The sequence below is a fragment of the Chelonoidis abingdonii genome, chromosome 2 (genome assembly GCF_003597395.2).
Source record: "Chelonoidis abingdonii isolate Lonesome George chromosome 2, CheloAbing_2.0, whole genome shotgun sequence".
NCBI lineage: Eukaryota > Metazoa > Chordata > Testudines > Testudinidae > Chelonoidis > Chelonoidis abingdonii.
In genome coordinates this window covers 264,902,501-264,925,559 of record NC_133770.1, presented here as the reverse complement: position 1 = coordinate 264,925,559, position 23,059 = coordinate 264,902,501, and the positions used below count along the sequence as shown (strand labels likewise).

The 23,059-nt window shown below is 42.7% G+C and overlaps 1 protein-coding gene and 1 long non-coding RNA gene across 4 annotated transcripts in view; one reads left to right on the top strand and one right to left on the bottom strand.

Moving 5' to 3' along the window:
* The window catches only part of AZIN1 (antizyme inhibitor 1), a 77,723-nt gene extending 70,823 nt beyond the window's left edge, over nt 1-6,900 (top strand). For all 3 annotated transcript variants that reach the window (XM_032771316.2, XM_075063180.1, XM_032771317.2), the window contains 2 exons: nt 3,645-3,859; nt 4,493-6,900. In XM_032771316.2, coding sequence (XP_032627207.1) covers nt 3,645-3,859; nt 4,493-4,604 — 327 coding nt within the window. In that variant the 3' untranslated portion in view covers nt 4,605-6,900. The remainder of the gene's footprint in view (nt 1-3,644; nt 3,860-4,492) is intronic.
* Nucleotides 6,901-20,083: 13,183 nt separating this feature from the next.
* Nucleotides 20,084-23,059, bottom strand: part of LOC142046402 (uncharacterized) — a 43,219-nt gene continuing 40,243 nt past the window's right edge. Inside the window, exon 4 of the long non-coding RNA XR_012655381.1 lies at nt 20,084-20,887. This is a non-coding gene — a long non-coding RNA (uncharacterized LOC142046402). The remainder of the gene's footprint in view (nt 20,888-23,059) is intronic.

Here is a 23,059-nt window from a genome sequence, read left to right as displayed (position 1 = left end):
CTCGACCTCGGGGAGAGGGAGCGGTGCTGAGTCGACTTCAGTGCTGGCGACAGCCAGTGCCGAGAGGCCATGCCTGTACCGGCGCGGTCTGGTGCCGAGGTGGTGCTTCTGCCCGCTGATTGACCAGCGCTCGGTGCCGAAGGCGGAGGGGTAAGAGCCGCCTCCATGAGGAGCTGCTTTAGCCGAAAGTCCCGCTCCTTTTTTGTTCTCGGTTTAAAAGCCTTGCAAATATGATGCTTATCTGTCAGGTGAGATTCCCCGAGGCACTTAAGGCAGGAGTCATGTGGATCTCCTGTCAGCATCGGCTTATGACAGGCCGAGCACAGTTTGAAACCTGGTGAACCAGGCATGGGCCCCGGCACCGGGTGCGGGGAAGGGGCTAATCCCCGAACCCCTCTTAAGTATACACTAACTATGAATAATAAAACTTAACTATAACTATATAACTTTGAACTATATACACAACAAAATAACTAGAGAACTACGAGTAGCTAGGGAGGTGGAGGTCAGTAAAACCGCACTCCACTGTTCCAACAATCGACACGGGCGGTAAGAAGGAACTGAGGGGCGGTTGGGTCGGCAGGGTATATATCCGGCGCCATGGCAGCGCCACTTCAGGGGGCGCCCAGCCGTCCCACTGAGTGTTGTTAGGGTAAAAATCTTCCAATGAACGTGCACGCAGCGCACGCGCACACTTAACTGGAATGGATATGAGCAAGCACTTGAAGAAGAACAGAAGATTCTTCAGACCAGCAGCCTGGTTGAGAAATTTCCGTAACCCCCTCACATCAAAACAGCCTGAGATTTACAGTAAGCACAGTGAGCTAAACTTAGTCACACCACCACCTCTGCCTGATGCGATGGAAGTCCAGTCAGGTACTGGTTACTGCTGAGTAGCACAGGGAGCAGACACTTTTTTGTGACTATAAACAGAGCTGCCATGGAAACCTGCTTACATGATTAGTACGTTTTAAAATTATTTTATGTAAGGAGCCCTGATAACTCAACAGGAGACACAGACTCTTAGCTGGATCAAAGAGTGCCAAGATCCAAAGAAGACTTATAGGAGGGATGCCCAGCTAGCTGACTGATACACAAAGTGGCACAAGAGACAGAAGTGATACAGCAAGAAAACACCGTCTTTTTCAAGCAAACATGACTACGAGGTGATTATATGATGTAGTTTCCCAAATAGAGGGCATGTAGAAAGAAATTTGAAGTGGTGGATCAGTGTTACATCAGAAGAATTAATCTTAGGCAGAGAGATCCAGTCTAGCTTACCACTCCCCGCCCCCCACACACTTTTTTTTTTTAAGCTGACAATCACCAGAATATAAAGACTGCAGTATATTGTCTGCTTCAGAATGGGGTATTTGGTCTCACCAAGAACAAGGCGGCTTAGACTGCTACTCCATCTGCTTCCAGGACCAAGTTCCAAAGAGGAAGGAAGTTCTTGAATGGATTTTCTCCAAAGTCACAGTTCAGGATGGAGACCCTAAGTTCTACTACTGAACCAACTTATTAATTGATCTGAAGAACACCTATCTATACATCATTATGCAACCCTCCTGGAGGAGATGTTAGCGTCATGTCCAACACACTACATTACCCATTATTCTCTGGCCTACCTGCCTTTCTGAGGCTGTCCTCCAAAGTGCTAGTTACCTTTTTCTGCTTGAGGAGAAACAATGTTTTTTGTATACAAGTGCTCAGATGACCTGTTCATCAGAGCACTGTTCCTGGAAAATGCCCACACAAAAAAGTCACCATACTGTCCAGATCCTTTCCTGGAACATGGTTTGTCAATATCACAAACATCTAAATGATGGCGCTATTGCTTCTGTGAGTAGTTTTAACTGAGCCTCCACTCCACGCCAGTGGTCAGAAGGCACAGTGTCCTTTGTTCTCCAGTCACATCTATCAGGGCTCTGATGTCTTGGATAAGAACAGAGGTCTCTAGGAACAACAGATTGGTGAGACTCCACATGGTTTCTCTCCATAAATCTGAGCATGTTAGGACTGTCTTTTTTTGCCATTGCTGGGGTACTTGGAAGAGAGGGTATGTTACAATGAGAGGATTGGTGGAGAAAATCTATATCAGCTTTAAGAGCAGGAAACCTCATTCAAGGAACAAATTTCATCCAAAGTTAATGCAAGAACAGATTTCCAACACAGTATCAAGTAGATCACAATAATTAGGCCTTAAGAGCTGTCCTGATCAGCCAAGGTGTAGTGGTGACCCCTTATAACACTTCAGCAATGGCTTTAAACAGGGACAAAGGTACCAGATCCTCAACCTGGATGAGCATCTAATCTTTGCTGGTCCTGGCTGTATATTTTGAAAAGAAGGGGAAAAAAATCTTCTGTATATTCAAGCACTACCTTTATTTAGAATAAATAAATATAGCAGCTAGTTAAAGTAAATGAAAACTCCAGGAGAATGGAGGCTACAGCCTAAGGTCTTTGAGTGAGTAGTCAGCCCTGAGTCACTGGTGTGTTAATGGACATATCTGCAGCCAGAACCCAGTAAAGACCAATCTCCTTTCTGATAAATAAATAAATAGGCTGCAGACATGATTATGCACCTTTCTTCCAGGGCCAAAAGCCTGACTTTCTCTTTCTGATCACAACATTCTCCAGGCTCTCCAAGTCAAACAAACAAGGCAGAAGTGAGCCATGGTGGCCCCCACACTGTCAAGGGAAATCCTGGGTCTCCTGTATAATTCAGGTAGCAACCACCACTCAGCTATGTCTCCTCTACAAAAAATCTGCTCCCAAGGACAAAATTCTGTACCCAAGCCCAGAAAATCAAATCTTAACTACATTAAAATAGGATATTCAGATGTGTTAACACTTCTTCTTTAGCTCTGAAAAAGTATTTTTACAAACAGGGCATCTTCAAGAGCCTGGTCTGTGTGTCGTGTTACGTTACTGGCCTGCATGGAACAGGCGAAGCATGTTCCCCCACCAACAATAACTGGTGCTCATTTATTCAGAGCCACTCATCTCCCGGTCTTCTCATTGTTCCTATTTTCCTTTCATGGAAATGCACTGCTTTTAGACGCCCTGTTGTAATGGCTCTGTGGCCTTTCCCTGTGAAAAAGAATAGGAAGACTTACCTTATCTTTTCTCCAAAGTTTCCTTTCTTTCAGTAGTAAAAGTCCACCGATCCAACCCACCACAAGGATTGTGGTCTGAGGAAGGCTTAAACCATCACACTTGCCTCCATGTTCTTTGGGGAAACAGTATATATTTCCTTGGGGTGGAATTTGAAGTTGGGGGCATAATATATTGGGGGTGGAATTTCAAGTTGCTCTGCAGCAGAAAATGTTTATGAATTCTTGTCTGTTAACTTGTGAATTAAAGTCCTTTAAAGGACTTTACACTTCAAAACATCTTTGGAAGTATCTTGAACTGGCCAGGTCTTTAAGGGTATGGCCACTTCCAGACTGCTTGATTGACAAGTCTTTTCTGCCTCAAGGAACTGCAAGCAGGCGTGAGACCTGTTGTAATAGATCTGTAGACTTTTCCCCTAGAAAAAAAGAATTTCAGATATAAATGTTCTTATATTAATTTTCTAATGTGTCTGTAAAACTTTCTTTTTCCTTAAACTAAAGCCTGACTTGACTGGATTGTTTTTGTAGAAATACAAGGAAGATGAGCCTCTGTTTGCCAGCAGCCTTTGGGGTCCATCCTGTGATGAGCTTGATCAAATTGTGGGAAACTGTCTTCTGCCTGAGTTGAGTGTTGGAGACTGGCTGATCTTTGATAATATGGGTTCTGGTACCTTGGGTCAACAGTCTGCCTTTAATGATTTTCAGAGGCCACCAGTTTACTACATGATGTCTTTCAATGACTGGTAAGATGATGTTCTCAATATTTGCAGTGGTAGTTGTACTCAGCTTTTTTTCCTCCTGAAAACATTTAAACATAATCCTACACTTGGATGCATGGTATTGATATACGAAGTTTTATTTAAAAAATCAACTTAATTCTTTTTTTTTTTTTTTAAACGCTACCTCACTGTTTCACCTTTCAAACTGGACTACGTTAACATGAACTAGGTATTCTCACCAGCAGCGTCCATGCAGGGCAGTGAGAGCACAATGGTTTGGAGTGCTCTACAGTTCACAGCCCTATAGTCTATCCTGTGGTGCGATGTAGACAAGTCTTTCATTTAAGACAATAGTAGAATGCATACAGTTGTAGGGATTGCTTTGCTGACTGATGAGTCTCTGTGCAGCTGTCCAATGTGTTAAAAGGAAGTGTTGTCATAAGCACAGCCTGTATCACATATATTCACCAGTAAATTCCTCAATGTGGGTATTACTAAGGTGGAAAAGGTGAACTAATCTTAAATCTGCCAAATAATTTTGTTGTTAGACTGAATACTGAACTTAATGCTGGTTGCCAATGTTAAGCCACCATGAGAACTTTAAAACTCTCAGGTCTATGCTTCCTGAACACACCTCTGTTATACTTTCTGCTGTAGGTATGAGATGCAAGATGCTGGAATTACTTCAGACACATTGATGAAGAACTTCTTCTTTGTGCCTTCTTGCATTCAGCTGAGCCCAGAAGACAGCTTTTCCACTGCAGCTTAAACAGGCAGTAACGCTTCATGTAGACTTGCAGTTGCAAGCCTGTAGTTTGTCTGGTCAACATTCCACTCTGGAATTAAAATGGAACAATCTTGAATTCAACTCATTCTCTTCAAAACTTGAAAATTAGTAATAGCCAATTGGGACCAGGCAAAACCAGCTACAACTACAATTCACTGGGGGTGGGAGGGTTAGATGATAATGTCTAGATTTAAACTTGCCAGTTCGTTCAACCCCTGAGCGTTTAAATAAAATATGCAACAAAATGGATGACTTAGTCGAGATGGAAACCCATCACTTGGGTTCTCAGTTAAACAGTTTACATACAAGTACACAGTTTTTATACTAAGGATTCCTGTTAGAAAGTCTTGTAAAGTTATTGTCTTTCACCCAGATATATCAAATGTCAGTGGGAGACTAGTGTGACTTCATTAGAGATGTTCAGTGTATTTAGTGTGTAAATTTGTGCTTTGAACTGTAGTTCAATAAATGTAAAATTGCATCATAGTATTTGTTGTATTTGACCCTTGACGTAACCCGTGTATGATTGCAATAAAACTTTGTGTAGATTTTTTTTTTCAGGTTCTCTTTGTGAGAGGGACTAGACAGCAGTGAAATGGATATGTAGATGATTGTTTTGAAAGGATTTTGTTTTCTTCCAGCCTATTTCAGGTTTAGGTTGGCAGAACATTAAATAATGAATAATTAATTTAAGTAAACTAAGTTTGAACTAGTGTGAAGGAAAGTTCAGATTAGTTTCTGGAAAGCTGAAATGCAGTTTGATGGTGCTTCAATATAGAAATGTTAATATAATTTAGTTTAACACCAAAAATATCAAACCTTCAAGACAACAGTAGTGAATAGCAGTACCTACGAGAGGTAGCTGTAGTTAGAATGCATGTAAAACCCATGTAGAAATATGAATTACAGCTATACTGAATGTTAAATAGAAATGTCAGGTCCCTTTTTTTGAACCAGCTTTATAGAAAAACTTCAACTAGTCCTGTACAGCATTAAGTCTTTGTAATAGAAGGGCTACGTGTCTTCAGAAACCTGGATGATCTTTTGCACTGTACTTTGTGTATTTAAGTAACAACAAAGCACACCACTATATATGCCAACTAATCTTAATAACTGAAGCTGTTCAGTGGAATTACTTGTTCTGTTATTAAAGGATCTTGATTTTTCTCTCCAGTCCTCCCCTTTTACATTTTAAAATATTTTTCTTGCTAATTTGAAAAACTTAGGAGTCAGGACTGTGAAATACTCATGGCTATTAAATCCTGGATCCCTGAATCAAAAGGATTAATTAGAAAATAGAGATTTTTTTTTTTTAGTTCCTTACCTGGGTTGTGAAATTTCCACCTGACATGTACAAATGCATTTAACATTAGTGACAACTGGCAAGAAATCCAAGTTTCCAGTTCAGAAAGGCTAAGAATACATAATATATTATACCTTTTAAACGTGGAAAGAAAGTGAGTTTATCATGGAATGATCCTTTCAACTTGGACTTCCAGCACCAAGGGCTTGCCTACACCCAGTTTCATATCTGTAACTACATTCACAGTAGGGAATTGTACCATGTTGTTTCTCAATTGATAGAATAGTGTAGGCCAGCCCTAAGGGAAGCACTAAGATACCTAAATACTTCTGAGGATTTGGGCCTAAGTACCACTGAAATCAGTGGCTGTTAAGGACTTCAATACCTTTGCGCCTCGGGGCTTAACTGTCTTGTGATTCTTAAGTTAATGAATTGTTCCTGTCTTTTGAAGGGATAGATTGAAGATGGCTATGTTATAAGAATTATTTATGAGGGTTAATACATTAGAAGTTAATTTCTTATGGAAAATCTAGCCATCAGACCAAATTTCTCTAGGTTTGAAAGAGAGTCTATGTACTCTAGTCCTCCAATGGCAGGTTTGGCTGAAACCCTAAACAACCCAGCTGATGTTTTGTATTTATCTGAGATCATGTTGCAAGATTAGCTGTGAAGCCTTAAGGAGAATTGTTTTATGTTAAACTTGCAGCTCAGTTGCAAATTCTTTTGTAAATGATAGGGTGGTCAGTTCAGACATATCTATTGTATATGAAGACAGTTTGCCATAAAAAATTTAACTTTGAACCCAGTATGTATTTCAATTTGATGCTAAAAATTGTTACCATCATTTGTTTACAATACTGTAATCTCAATTCAAACGTTAATATAAACCTGAATGATTTCTATAGAAGTGAACTGTAATGTAGCTTTGTCATGCTGAATACACATCTGCAACTTCTTGCTCAGTGGCTCAGAAAACTACTCTTGTGGACTTTGGTATGAATACAGTGGGGATTTTAAACTATTAATTTCCATGATAATATTCAAGCACTGTTTCCTGTACACTGGAATAATCATATATGTCCCAAACAGGCTCTGTGTTACACCGTACGTATGTTCACAAAACTATTTATACTACTTCTGGAGTAGTATTTGACAAATACATTTGACAATTTTGATGTATGTTTTGGCATTTGCCAAGCATTCATCACCACCCTATAATTAGGCACCACAACTTGAGGCAATGGTCCCTCTCTATTTGGTATCGCCAAGCTACTCAAACTCTGTCAATTGTTTTCAGTAGGGAAAGGCACTTTGCAGCTGCTTCCGCTCTATCCAAGCAGCTAGTCACATAAATGTGATATAGTAAATCCATTGCTGCTACCCAGTCAAAGTATATATAAAATTTACCTTGAGTTAAGGGTTATAACCTAGCTAAGATGAGTCCTGTATCAGAGGTGGATAAATTTAATTCCCCATCTCATTACTTTTACATAAAGCACTCCCCTACCCTATAGGGGACACCAAAGAGATTTAATACTCTTAATGGGCTGTACATGAGACTTGATCCAGGCTTGAGAGAACAGGGAAAGTTACTGAAAAACCATTTCGTTGTATATTTAGGAAAACAAACTGTGGATTTAACAACTGTCCCTACTTCCCTCAGAAGATACCTGCCAAATAAATCTTTAGAATTTGATAAACTAGCACATGCTAGTCTAAAACAATCTTGCAGCTTGGTTTGCTATTGACTCCCTGTAATTAGGTACAGGCACTACAGACAAATGCCTAGGCATCAACTCCGAGAGTCATGTGATGAGGTCACAATCTCAGCTTTCATATAAAAAATGTAAACTGAGCATAGTTAGATGTCTGCATGAGTTTGTAGAGTCTAAAACAGCAGTCCTGAGACATGAGGTGCCTTAGCTATAAAGCCCAAGATCCACTGCTGCTTTAGCAGGCTCTACCACCAGCACTGTGTGGCAGGAGGTAAGTGAAAGAGGCTCCCCCACATCAGTTCTTAAGATAAATAGTAGTAAGGCCCTAGTGCTTAATCTGAGAAGATACTGTCATCCCTGTAAGGGAGATGGGACCCAGAATTGGTAGACCCTGACTTTTGTTGCTCATGGAGTAGATCAGGGTACCTGTTGCCACCTCTCTGGGAGGGAAGGAAGGAAGGTAGGCCCACAGCCACTTCAGGTGCAGGACAGGGAGGGGGGCAAGCTGTGGCATTCCAATTGCACTTGATAGTCTTAATCCATTCCTCCCTGTGGTGAACAACCAAGGCTTTTAAATATTTAGCCCTTCAGTTCACACAAAGAATAGCCTAAACACTTTACTTCAGATCAGTAGTTTTCAAACTTTTGTACTCATGACCCCTGTCACATAGCAAGCCTCTGAGTGCAACCTCCCTTATAAAAACACTTTTATCTATTTAACATCATTAGAAATGCTGGATGCAAAGCAGTGTTTGGGATGGAGACAGACAGCTCATGAACCGCGCCCCCCCCCCCCCCCATCTAATAACCTTGCAACCCCCTGAGGGGTCCCAAACCCCAGTTTGAGAACCCCTGCTTTAGATCATCTCCTCTCCTACCTGAAGCCAACTAGAATCTGCATCTTGAGAGTTTTCATGGTAAAATGCAAATAGCCATAAACCCATTTTTTATTAAAACCCTTATTAAGAAGATGGGGGAGCTACAGATGGTGGTCATGCAGTCATATCATTTACTACTGTAATGTTATAGAGTCATAGATTTTAAGGTCAGAAGGGACCATTATGATAGTTGGTCTGACCTGCACAATGCAGGCCAGAGTCTCACCCACCCACTCCTGTAATAACCCCCTAACTTATGTCTGAGCTACTGAAGTCCTCAAATTGTGGTTTAACGACATCAAGGTGCAGAGAATCCTCCAACAAGTGACCAGTGACCCACTCTGCAGAGGAAGGCAAAAAAACCCTCCAGGGCCTCTGCCAATCTGCCCTGGAGGAAAATTCCTTCCCAACCCCAAATATGGCAATCAGCTAAACCCTGAGCATGTGGGCAAGACTCACCAACCAGACACCCAGGAAAGAATTTTCTGTAGTAACTCAGATCCCATCCCATCACAGGCCATTGGGCATATTTACCACTAATAGTCAAAGACCAATTAATTGCCAAAATTAGGTTATCCCATCATATCATCCCCTCCATAAAACTTATCAAGCTTAGTCTTGAAGCCAGATATGTCTTTTGCCCCCACTACTCCCCTTGGAAGGCTGTTCCAGAACTTCACTCCTCTGATGGTTAGAAACCTTTCATCTAATTTCAAGTCTAAACTTCCTGATAGCCAGTTTATATCCATTTGTTCTTGTGTCCACATTGGTACTGAGCTTAAATAATTCCTCTCCCTCCCTGGTATTTATTCCTCTGATATATTTATAGAGAGCAATCATATCTCCCCTCAGCCTTCTTTTGGTTAGGCTAAACAAGCCAAGCTCTTCAGTCTCCTTTCATAAGACAGGTTTTCCATTCCTCGGATCATCCTAGTAGCCCTTCTCTGAACCTGTTCCAGTTTGAATTCATCCTTCTTAAACATGGGAGACCACCAGAACTGCACACAGTATTCCAGATGAGGTCTCACCAGTGCCTTGTATAACGGTACTAACACCTCCTTATCTCTACTGGAAATACCTCGCCTGATGCATCCCAAGACCGCATTAGCTTTTTTCATGGCCATATCACATTGGGCGGCTCATAGTCATCCTGTGATCAACCAATACTCCGAGGTCTTCTCCTCCTCTGTTACTTCCAACTGATGCCTCCCCAGCTTATATAACAATAGTTCTTGTTATTAATCCCTAAATGCATGACCTTGCACTTTTCACTATTAAATTTCATCCTATTACTATACTCCAGTTTACAAGGTCATCCAGATCTTCCTGTATGATATCCCAGTCCTTTCTCTGTATTGGCAATACTCCCAGCTTTGTGTCATCCTGCAAACTTATTAGCACATTCCCTTTTTGTGCCAAGGTCAGTCATAAAAAGATTAAATAAGATTGGTCCCAAAACTGATCCCTGAGGAACTCCACTAGTAACCTCCCTCCAGCCTGACATTCACCTTTCAGTACGACCCGTTGTAGTCTCCCCTTTAACCAGTTCCTTATCCACCTTTCATTTTCATATTGATCCCCATCTTTTCCAATTTAACTAATAATTCCCCATGTGGAACCGTATCAAATGCCTTACTGAAAATCGAGGTAAATTAGATCCACTGCATTTCCTTTGTCTAAAAAATCTGTTACCTTCTCAAAGAAGGAGATCAGGTTGGTTTGGCACGATCTACCTTTTGTAAAACCATGTTGTATTTTGTCCCAATTACCATTGACCTCAATGTCCTTGACTACTTTTTCTTCAAAATTTTTTCCAAGACCTTGCATACTACAGATGTCAAACTGACAGGCCTGTAGTTGCCCGGATCACTTTTTTCCCTTTCTTAAAGATAGGAACTATGTTAGCAATTCTCCAGTCATACGGTACAACCCCTGAGTTTACAGATTCATTAAAAATTCTTGCTAATGGCTTGCAATTTCATGTGCCAGTTCCTTTAATATTCTTGGATGAAGATTATCTGGGCCCCCTGATTTGTCCCATTAAGCTGTTGAGTTTGGCTTCTACCTCGGATGTGGTAATATCTACCATATCCTCATTCCCATTTGTCATCCTGCCATTATCCCTAAGCTCCTCCTTAAAGACTGAGGCAAAGTATTTGTTTAGATATTAGGCCATGCCTAGATTATCCTTAACCTCCACTCCATCTTCAGTGTTTAGTGGTCCTACTTTTCTGTTTTCTTCGTATTTATATGGCTATAGAACTTTTTCCTATTGGTTTTTAATTCCCTTTGCAAGGTCCAACTCTACATGGCTTTTGGCCTTTCTCACTTTATCCCTACATGTTGTGACCTCAATCAGGTAGCTTTCTTTGCTGATCCCTTCCATATTCCCCTCCTTGTAGGCTGTTTTTTCTTAACCACCTCTCTGAAGTGCTTGCTCATCCAGCTTGGTCTACAACTCCTGCCTATGAATTTTTTCTCCTTTCTTGGAATGCAAGCTTCTGATAGTTTCTGCAACTTTGACAAATTTCCTTATTTTTTTAAAGTTAGCCCTTTTGAAATAAAAATACTCTAGTCACAGATCTATTTTTGTTTATCCTTCCATTTAGTTTGAACTGAATTAGCTCATGATCGCTCGAACCAAGGTTGTCCCCTACAACCATTTCTTCTATGGAGGTCCTCACTACTCACCAAAACCAAATCTAAAATGGCATCCCCTCTTGTTGGGTCAGCAAGTACTTGGTGAAGGAATCCATCAGCTATTGCATCCAGGAAAATCTGAGCCCTATTATTACTAGTAGCACTTGTCCTCTAGTCTATATCTGGGAAGTTAAAGTCTCCCATGCTCACACAATTCCCATTAGTATTTACTTCATTAAGAACATTAAAGAGGTCTCTGTCTATATCCAAATCGGATCCTGGCGGTCTATAGCACACCCCAAGCACTGTCCCAGGGGAGGCTTTAGTAGCTTTCTTCCCCAATGTGATTTTTGCCCAGACAGACTCTGTCTTATCATTCCATCCCTTCTTATTTCTTTACAGTCTACCTTATCATTGATATACAAGGCTACTCCACCACTTTTGCCTTTATTTCTGTCTTTCCTAAACAGCACATAGCCTTCAATACCTGTACTCCAGTCATGACTACTATTCCACCATGTTTCTATTATCCCTATAATATCTGGTTTCACTTCCTGCACCAGTAACTCTAGTTCCTCCATTCTGTTACCTAGGCTCCTCGCATTGGTATACAAACATCTTAATTTTTGGTGTTTGGCTTTGCTCACATTCTTTACCCAATTAGGCCCAGACATTCTACTGCCAGTATCACCTATTAGGCTGGTATCTACACTACCCTTCCTCCTTATGTGTTGCCTCCCCCTGCCCCCAATCTCCGGGAGAGAAGTGATATAGATCGGCTTTTTATTTTTAAGTAAGTTTTTAAGACCTCATGGTTGCAGAGAAAAGCATGAAAACATGAACTGGAATGCATGCTGCAGGCTCAGAACCAGAAGGCAAGTAAACCTCCCTATTTTTTAAATTATGATTAAAAAATAATTAAATCTGACTCATGATCTTTGAATGGTTGAGATTGGCAATACTGCTACCCCATAAGCAAATTGGTGTTTGGATCATAGTACAGCTACCCCGTAGCCTCTTTGTATAATACAATAGTATTGGGCCCTCCAGTGGAAAAAACGGCTGGCATGACAAAATTACCTGTGGGCAAAAGGGCCTATCTATTCTGAAGAGGAGGAGGGCTTGACTTTGTTGCAAAATTAGCTCCTGTGGAAGTGGTCACAGACTGAGTAGAATATAGAACCCAAACCTTCAAGCTAAACAAAGCCACTTTTTCACATTACATTTTAATCTCCTTGGCACTGTATAGTCTAATCTGAGTTAGGTGTTGTAATAGGATTACCAAGCCAATTGCTGTAGAACAAAGCCAATTGTGCTTGACAATAAGAGCTAGCTGACAGAAGGGAAACTTGCTGTAAGACAGTAACAGCACTAACATGAATTTCTGTTACTGCAGCCATTCCAAAGTCTGGAAATTGACACTTTTTTTTTTTTAATTCAAGTCCACATTATTGAATGGCTGAGTAGGCCCTATTTTCTTAACCTTGAGATTTAGAAAGAGAAGTCATTTCCTAACATATAAAAGTTGTACAGAAGTCATATTTGGAAGATTAATTCACAATGTTGTATTAAAAATAAACTAGCCAAAGACTGATCTCAATCCTTTGCTAGCTTTCATTGTCTCTGAAAAATGTAACATTTTAAAGGTCAGTTAGCATATTCATATGAGTTTACTGTACATCCTCCACCTACTGAGGGCACCTGCCCTCAAGCTGTTTGTAGCCAATAGCCTCCCAACAAGGCCCCTCAATTCTACCGAGGGCACAAATAGCTATGATGCAGAAAACACCCATCGAAGTCTGAAAATGTAATTGTAAACAGGGAATCACCATGAAGCCAGTGTGGTTCTAGCAGGATCCCACATAGATCAGTTCTTGGCCCTATGCTGTTTAACATTTCATTCAGTGGCCTGGAAAAAAACAAAATCATCACTAAGAACATTTGCAGATTACACAAAAATTGGGGGAAGTGGTAAATAATGAAGAGGACTGGTCACTAATACGGAGTAATCTGGATCACTTAGTTACATTAAAATACATAGTTTGCTTGCACTCAGTTTACTAAGTGTAAATGTATACCTCTAGGAACAAAGAATGTAAGCCATACTTGCAAGATGGGGGACTCTATCCTAGGAAATAGTGACTTTGAAAAAGATTTAGGCATTGGGGTTGATAGTCAGGTGAAAATGAGCTCACAGTGCAACCCGGAGGCCTAAAGGGCTAATGCGATCCTTGGATGCATAAACTGAAATCTTGAGTAGGAGCAGAGAGGATAGTTTACCTCTGAATTTGACACTAGTGCAATCGCTGCTAAAATACTGAGTCCAGTCCTGGTATCCACAACTCAAGAAGGATGAGGGGAGGGAGGATTGACAGAGTGAGAAGACCCATGAGAATGATTAAAGGATTAGAAAGCTTGCTTTATAATGACAGACTCAAGGATCTCAAACTGCTTAACATTAAAAAAAGATGAAGAGGTGACTTGATCACCTCTACAGGTACATATGAGAGGAACAAATTTAATAAGATCTTCAATCTAGCAAGGAGCTAGACAAATTCAGACTCGAAATAAGGCATACATTTTTAACAGGGAGGGTAATTATTAATTGGAACTATTTACCACATTTTATGGTGGATTCTCAGTCACAGGCCATTTTTTTAATCCAGATTATGTGTTTTTCTAAAAGATATGATCTACAAATTATTTTGGGTAACTTCTGACCTCCTGTATAACATAGGCCATAGATCACAATGGTGCCTTCTTCCTTGGAACCTATGAATCTGTGTCTGGCCAGAAGATAAAGCCCCATCCTACTGGACTCATACACAGATAACTGTGGCCATGTCTATGTGACCTCCAGGCTTTGTTATTGCAACTCATGCCTAGGAAAGAAGCCGTAAAGCCTGAAAAGGGTCTAAATGGTACAAACCATAGCAGCCTGTCTGCTCATCGGATGTCTCCTAGAACTCCCCTCCAGCGTTCTGCCTCCCCTAATAAGAGAGTCCAGTTCAGCATCTCTATCCTGATATTTAAGCGCTTCATGTGAATTGATCTAGTTACCTGAGCCACTACCTTTCTCTCCAGCACAGTGATCTCCTGTGACACCTTGGTTTCACTGGATCAAACTTATGACCAATAACTGAGAGGTTTGTCAACGTGGGAGACAAAACCTCCACAAGAGGTAGACAGAAACTATGGAACTCGCTCCTGCAACAGGTAAGAATGACCAGTTATCAGCATTCTCAGAACTAAATGCAAAGCTCATCCATTAGACTTGGCTGTCCTTCACTAAAGTCTTTGCACCCACACAAGACCTAACCAAGCAGTTTCTCTTACAGTTGAAAAAGGAGGAGAGATTGTTACATTTACTTTTAAGTAGCTGACAGGCACTCAGTACTATAGTGATGGGGACAAGATACTTAGATACTTAAACCAGTCTCTGATTATTTGTAATACAATCCTGCATTGGCAGGGGACAGACTTATCTAACAGGTCTTCTCTCTGCATTCAGTACTGCACATACCTTTTTTGACCTTTCAGGAAAGGATGACAAATCAGTCACCCAAACCCAGATATGAGAAAACCGGAGGCTCCATCAGAATAACGTTCTACATTAACACTTCTGAGATTTGAAAATGTACGTGTATGGGTGAAAATGGGCTGTATTGTTTCCTACACAGCTCAAACAGTTATGTCTATGGACTTGTTCAATCCAATCTTACAGGCTTGGTAAGACAGCACATGGGCTAATCAAATACTTCTTTAGTGAAACAGACAAACCAGGAAGGGTTGTCTGTTGGTGCTGCCTCTTCACTTTTTACCAGCTTACTCCCCTCTTCCAGCATTAGCCGCCTCTTAGTGTCCCACTATCACTCTCCACTAGGGGTCACAGCTTTACTTGTATTACTCCATCTGACTGACTTACTGCCTATTCCCTCAAGAGCCAGCCAGTAAATCGCTTTAAATCTTCCATTAGAACGCATCTTCTGTCTCTGGCTTATGAGCATAAAGCACTGGGTAACACTCGATGTGATGAACATTCCGGAAAACAACAGTATTGTATTTATCACAATGACCAATGTGAACACTCCAATCCCTGACTTCCACAGCAAGAGTTAACTTCTCAATTCCCCCACCCAGACACATTCATTACAGAAGTGGGTCTTGCCTTCTAAAGTGACTATTATGCCTTTGACTTCTAGGGGCAGGACTTTCCTTGAAAAGCTCAGACCTGAGGACATTTCCAGAATTGGCAGTGACACAATAAGTAGTGAAAGTGACAATCAAGTCAGGTATATGAAAGTGCGATGTGTTTTATTCTTAACTACACACGTTGCATGAGCCCTGTCTCTAGTCTGGCACCAGCACTCCCTTCTCCTCCCACTTGGATGAGATCTACTGCTTTGACAGTAGCTATTCCTTTTCCTAGAGTATTATCAGTGCACTAACACATGGTGATACCAGCGGTACTGACAGTTGCAGTGTGAAATACTTGGTTTGTTGCAGTACAAAGAACTGGCACAGAATTCAGGGACCAGCCCATCTGCATGTCACAAACAGACTCTCTCTTTCTGCCAAAAGAGACCTTATTCCCAAACAGGATTGCTGAAGCCTAGTTGGTTTATTCAAACGCAAATGTCCATGTAGCACTGCCTGAATCACTGGCTCTAACATTATGTAGGCAGACAGATGGGATGTTAAAAAAACAAGCAAACAAAAATCTTTGGTTTAAGTAACATATTGACAAATATGTCTTCTGTTTTACTTGTAGTTAAAGTGTTATTAAATTATTATTAAATAAATAACACCTAGTACTTACATGATAAATTCCCATTTGTAGATCTTAAAGTTCTTTACAACACTGGATACCCATTGTCATCCTCACGTGAGTTACAGGGAAATTGTAGCATAGAGGTTAATTAACTTGCCCCAGGTAACAGCGTGTCAATGGCAGAGCCGGAAACAGAAGCCAGTGCCTCAGGCCCAGCGCCCATGTCATTTGATCATATTACCCCTTTATTCTTCTCAGCAGATTGAAATAAAAAGCTTACTCTTCCCTACACACAGTTACAAGAGATCAGAACATAATTTCTGTACATCTGGTCAAAGCTACAGTCAAACAAAATGGATGTAATCGTGTCAAGTTCGTTGCTAAAACCTTAGAGCAAAAATTCTCCCTTCCCCTCCCTGCTCTTTATTTTAAGCCCCTCCCTCCATCACAATTGCTTTGTTAGGGCCTAAACCCAAGAATGCAGATTATCAGCACAAGTCCCCTTTAAGTCACTGGGAGATGCAAGTGCTCAGCACCTGTCACAATCAGGCCATTCTATTAAGGTAGAAATTCATTCTCTGAATCAGACACACTTTCCCTGAGACTTGCTTTTGCAACAAAACCAAAAATGTTAATTATTTATTTTTGGTCCTTTTCTTTTCCAATTGAGGACATGGTCTCTAGCATGTTTGTCTCTGAGTCACAAGCCTCTTCAGGCCCATTATTCAGATGTATCTGAAATGGTGTCAATGCCAGTGTTCGGATGATACATTGTGAGTCATGTCTTCCTAAGGATCTATACCAGAGACAAAGCTTTACTGGCTTCCAAAGATGTTCAGAAACCATGCATTGGTCTCCATTGTTGATTTTCTACAGTTTTCCAGTAAATTTGGACCAGTCTAGCTGACCATCAATGTGCTGCATCAGTGCATGATCTCCTCTCTTGCCAGTCCTGAAAGAAGAGCTTTGTTTGGAAGGCATGGTCCAGGATGGATTGAAAGTGCAGCTGAATGGTTTTTTGTCTCATCCCATTCTCCCCATACTACGTTTCTGTCTAGACCTCACCTTTTTGTCCAGCTCCTTATTCCTATTTTTTGCCTCCGCCTTATCCCATTATCTAGGGTCAGGTCATCGTGCTTCTGCCATCTTCTCCTGCCCGAGCTGGCACTAAAGTCCACTTGCTTATCAACTTCTTTGATACAATCCATCCATTGCTTCCTCAGCTTTCCTCATGGTCTCTTTCTTACCACCCTCTCCTGCCATGCTATCTTCACTCAGTCCTCTTCATTCATCCTTTGTACATATCCAAACCAGCAAAGTTGCGCTTCCGAGATTTGTCAGCCACATCACAGATTTTGACTTCCATCGTAGAATCATAGAACTGGAAGGGACTTGAGAGGTCATCTAGTCAGGTCCCCTGCACTCAAGGCAGGACTATATTATCTAGAGCATTCCTGACAGGTGTTTGTCTAACCTGCTCTGAAAAATCTCCAATGATGGAGATTCCACAACGTCCCTAGGCAATTTATTCCAGTGCTTAACCACCCTGACAGTTAGGAAGTTTTTCCTAATGTCCAACCTAAATTGCGGCAAGGGAGGTTTAAGTCCATTGCTTTTTGTCCTACCCTCAGAGGTGAAGAAAAACAATTTTTCTTCCCCTTCCTTGTAACAACCTTTTACATACTTGAAAAAGGTTATCATACATGTCAGTGGTCCCCAACGTGGTGCCTGTGGGCAAAATGGCGCCCGCCAGGGCATTTATGTGCGCCGGCCTACTGCCCAGCAGGAGAGAGAAGCCACAGCCCCGCACCTGCCAAGGACCAAGAACTCCGGGGACCGCAGGCTGCGGGTGCTGGTATTCTTTGTCCCTGGCAGGCGCAGGGCCATGGCTTCTCTCCGGCTTCTCCGGTGCTGTGGGCTGCAGGCGCCAGTGTTCTCTGTCACCGGCAGGTGTGGGGCCCGCCTAGTGCCCAGCAGGGGAGAGAAACCGCAGCCCCGTGCCTGCTGGGGACAGAGAACTCCGGGGCTGCACGCACTGGTGTTCTCCGTCCCTGGCACGTGCGGGGCTGCGGCTTCTCTCCAGCTTCTCCTGGGCTGCAGGCTGCGGATGCTGGTGTTCTCTGTCCTCGGCAGGCACTGGGCCACAGATTCTCTCCGGCTTCAAAGCTGGAGAGAAGCCGTGACCCCGCCCCTGCTGGGGACAGAGAACTCGGGGGCTGCGGGCACCGGTGTTCTCGGTCCCTGGCAGGCGCGGGGCCGCAGGCTTCATTCTGTGTTAAAGTAAGAATAATAAATATATTTGGACCAGCAGTTTAAAAAAGTAAAACATTTGTTGAAGTAAATAAGATGAAAACTGTTTGATATTTATTTTGTAAAAACTCCTTAATTTTTCTTACAGGTAGATAAAAAAGAGCAAACTCACATGGTAAGGTGAAAGAGTAATTGCCAAATAATTCAATTAATACCTTTTACATGTAAAATTATCCCTTTTTATCTTATGGATTCATATATTGTATAATATTAAATATGATGTTTTTCTTATTATTTAATGTACAAATACAAAATAAGCCTTGAAAAATTGTTGGCGCCCGCCACACTCTTCTGAAAACATGAATGCGCTACTGGCCACAAAAAGGTTGAGGACCACTGATACATGTTATCATGTCCGCCCCCAGTCTTCCTTTTCCACACTAAGCAAACCAATTTTTTTTCCCAATCTTCCTTTATAGGTCATGTTTTCTAGACCTTTAATCATTTTTGTCGCTCTTCTTTGGACTCCCTCCAATTTGTCCACATCCTTCCTGAAATGTGGTGCCCAGAACTGAACACAATACTCCAGTTGAGGCCTAATCAGCACAGAGTAGAGCGGAAGAATTACTTCTTGTGTCTTGCTTACAATACTCCTGCTAATACATCCCAGAAGAATGTTTGCTTTTTTTTGCAACAGCGTTACACTGTTGAGTCATATTTAGCTTGTGGTCCTCTATGACCCCTAGATCCCTTTCTGCCGTACTCCTTCCTAGGCAGTCATTTCCCATTTTGTACTCATGCAACTGATTGTTCCTTCCTAAATGAAGTACTTTGCATTTGTCCTTATTGAATTTCATCCTATTTACTTCAGACAATTTCTCAAGGTTGTCCGGATCATTTTGAATTTTAATCCTATCCTCCAAAGCACTTGCAACCCCTCCCAGTTTGGTATCAGTCACAAACTTTATAAGTGTACTCTATATACCATTATCTAAATTATTGATGAAGATATTGAACAGAACCTGACCCAGAACTGTTAGTCTGTATTCACAAAAACAACAAGGAGTCTGGTGACACCTTAAAGACTTACAGATTTATTTGGGCATAAGCTTTTGTGGGTAAAAAACTTCACTTCTTTAGCTGCCCAGAATGAAAGTTACAGATGCAGGCATTATATAAGGACACATGAAGAGAAGGATATGAGAACAACAGTTACGGTGAGTACCGTCGAGTGTTGCTCATATCCAGGATATGAGAACAACAGTTACGGTGAGTACCGTCGAGTGTTGCTCATATCCACACAATTTGTTCTTGACAAATCCATGCTGACTGTTACTTATCACCTTATTATCTTCTAGATGTTTGCAAATTGATTGCTTAATTATTTGCTCCATTATCTTTCCGGGTACAGAAGTTAAGCTGACTGGTCTGTAATTCCCTGGGTTGTCCTTATTTCCCTTTTTTTATAGATGGGCACTATATATTTGCCCTTTTCCAGTCTTCTGGAATCTCTCCCTGTCTTCCATGACTTTTCAAAGATAATGCTAATGGCTCAGATATCTCCTCAGTCAGCTCCTTGAGTATTCTAGGATGCATCATCAGATTCCACACCCGCCCTCCTTCCCCACTGTCGGAGTAGCCGGCAAGAAGGAACTGAGGAGCGGGCGGGCCGGCAGGGGTATATATCACCCGCCATGGCGGCGCCACTCTAGGGGGCGACCTGCCGGCCCGCTGGAGTTGCTAGGGTAAAAGTTCTCCGACGAACGTGCACACGCGGCATGTACACCTACTGGAATGGATATGAGCAACACATCTCGAAGAACAACAGTTACAAAGGTGAGTAACCGTGTTTTCGAGTGGTTTACGCTATCCCTAGGGCCCCCGAGCTGGGATCTGTAGTAGAGGGTGGGCCCGGGTCCCTCCCTCACCACTCCCCTCCTCTAGGGCACTAGTGGGGCAGTTAATATCCCAGTTCAGGGGCAAGAAACGGCACCCTGAAATGCCCCCCCCCCCCAAAGAAGAGAAAGTGCGAGACCCATCATAGTAGTGCCAGCAATTTGCCACACTTGCCATACTTCCTATCTTTCCTATGCAGTGGGATAGTTTGCTCTTGTGCCCTTGATAATGTCTCTGAAAAACTGCCAACTGTCTTCTATTGTTTTTCCCTTGAGACTTGTTTTCCCCATGGGATCTTACCTACCAACTCCCTGAGTTTGCTAAAGTCTCCCTTCTTGAAATCCAGTGCCTTTATTTTGCTGTTCTCCTTCCTACCATTCCTTAGAATCATGAACTCTATCATTTCATGATCACTTTCACCCGAGCTGCCTTCCACTTTCAAATTCTCAACTAGTTCCTTCCTATTTGTCAAAAATCAGCTTCTCCCCTAGTAGCTGTCACCACCTTCTGAAACAAAAAAATCGTCTCTAATACATGCCACGAATGTGTTGGATAATCTGTGCCCTGCTGTGTTCCCCAACAGATGTCTGGGTAGCTGAAGTCCCCCATCACCACCAAGGCCTGTGCTTTAGATGATTTTGTTAGCTGTTTAAAAAAAAAGCAGCCTCATCCACCTCTTCTTCCTGGTTAGGTGGTCTGTAGTAGACCCCTACCATAACATCACCCTTGTTTTTTACCTCCTTTATCCTTGCCCAGAAACTTTCAACAAGTCTGTCTCCTATTTCCATCTCAACCTCAGTCCAAGGCTTGGTCTACACTACGTGTTTAAACCGATTTTAGCAGCGTTAAACCGATTTAACGCTGTACCCATCCACACTACCAGGCCCTTTACATCGATATAAAGGGCTCTTTAAATCGGTTTCTGTACTCCTCCCCAACCGAGAGAGTAGCGCTAAAAATCGTATTTACCATATCAGATTAGGGCCTGTGGCCACAAATCGACGGTATTGGCCTCCGGCGTTATCCCACAGTGCACCACTGTGACCGCTCTGGACAGGCAATCTGAACTCCGGATGCAGTGGCAGGTAAACAGGAAAGCTCCGCAAAATTTTGATTTTCATTTCCTGTTTGCCCCAGCGTGGGCGCCTCTGATCAGCTGGAGGCAATTGCGTCCCAATCCCAAAAGAGCTCCAGCAATGGACTGTATGGAGACACTGCGATCTGATCGCTGTATAGGCGAACAAATCTGTTCTATCAAAAAGCTCCGTACAGAAGACGCGAGAATGCCAAAAGCGTTTGAAAAAAACAATCTCCAGCTACACAGTGCTCGGACAGGTATGAAGCCAAGAGAATCAACATGATGCTCATGGAAGGGAGGGAGGGCGGGAGCCAGTAATCCACAGTCCACAGAGTCTCCGAAAAAGTTTATTTGCATTCTTGGCTGAGCTCCCCAATGCCTGTAGGTCAAACACATTGGTCTGGCGGGTTCAGGGAATAGCTCATCAATTCTTCCCCACCGCCCACGTGAAAGAAAGGGAAAGAAATCGTTTCTTGACTTTTTTCATGTCACCCTATGTCTCTGAATGCTGCATGTAGACGCGACGCTGCAGCAGTGAAAGAGCAGTATTCGCTCCTCTCCCCTCCCTCGGTGGCAGACGGTACATATGACTGATATCCGCATCACCAAATCAGCGCCAGTGAGTGCTCCTGGCTGCCTCATTGAGGCTGGCCGGGGGTGCTGTTAAAATTAGGAAATGACTCCCGGCATGGCCCAGTTAGATGTACGAACGGCGGTAACCATCTTCATCAGGAACTGGGTGAGCTCCATCAGCCCCCTCCCTTTTTCTGTGTAAAGAGATTGATGTAACTGCCTGGACTATCATAAAGCGGCATGCTGGGCTCCCTTCTCCCCGCACTGCTTTAATGTCCTGCCTGGATTGATCACTTAGCAGCGGCATGTCTGGGCGCCTCTCCCCCGCCACCACTTACTGCTTCTTGCCTGGACTGTCATAAAGCCCCGGGGTAGCTGACCTCCCCCTAATTATCTCATATACAAGTCCTGTTTCTTATCTTCTCTTGCTATTTCTCGTTAACTTCACGACGACAAATGGGGATTCCTGACCACGGGTACCAGGAAGGTTGGGGGTAGGAAGGGAGGCGAACGGGTGGAGGTTGGTTGCAGGGGGGCACCCCCCTGAATGGCTGTAGAAAACTCATTCTATTCTGCGGGATCTGAACGAGCACCTGTGCTCTGCGATTACATGGTTCTCTAGGCCACTTGCCCCATATATCTAGGCAGGATGGACGTCTATTTTTACAAAGCCATAAAGGAGGATGACTTCGGGGAGTCTCCCAGTGCTTTGCACCCCGCCTGTATCTAGCAGAGGCACCCAAAGATAGTCAGCCAGACGAGTCAGAGGAACAGATATAACTGTCATCTCATTGCCTGATTGTGCCAGCAGCAGACGGACAGAATCGATGTTAACTCGTCGTTGACTGATCTGCCAAAACGCAAATGAATGCTGCCTGTGTGGGTTAGCGCTGGGGTGCTATCGCCTCTGTTCTTTGGCATGTCCGAGAAGTACACATTAATGGCGTACTGTAAAATAAAAAGAAAAAGCTGAACGGGCTCCATGGTATGCCCGTGCTATGACGTCTGCCAGGGAAATCCAGTGGATAAAAGAACGCTAAATAGATTGTCTGCCGCTTGCTTTTCCGGAGGAAGGGATGTTATGACTGACGAATACATTTACCAGACCACTCCGCGACAATGATTTTTGCCCCATCAGCCACTGGGCTCTCAACCCAGAATTCTAAGGGGCGGGGGAGACTGCAGGAACTATGGGATAGCTATGGAATAGCTACCCACAGTGCAACGCTCCGGAAATCCATGCTAGCCTCAGACCATGGACGCACACTGCCGAATTAATGTGCTTAGTGTGGCCGGGTGCACTCGACTTTATACAATCTGTTTTATAAAACCG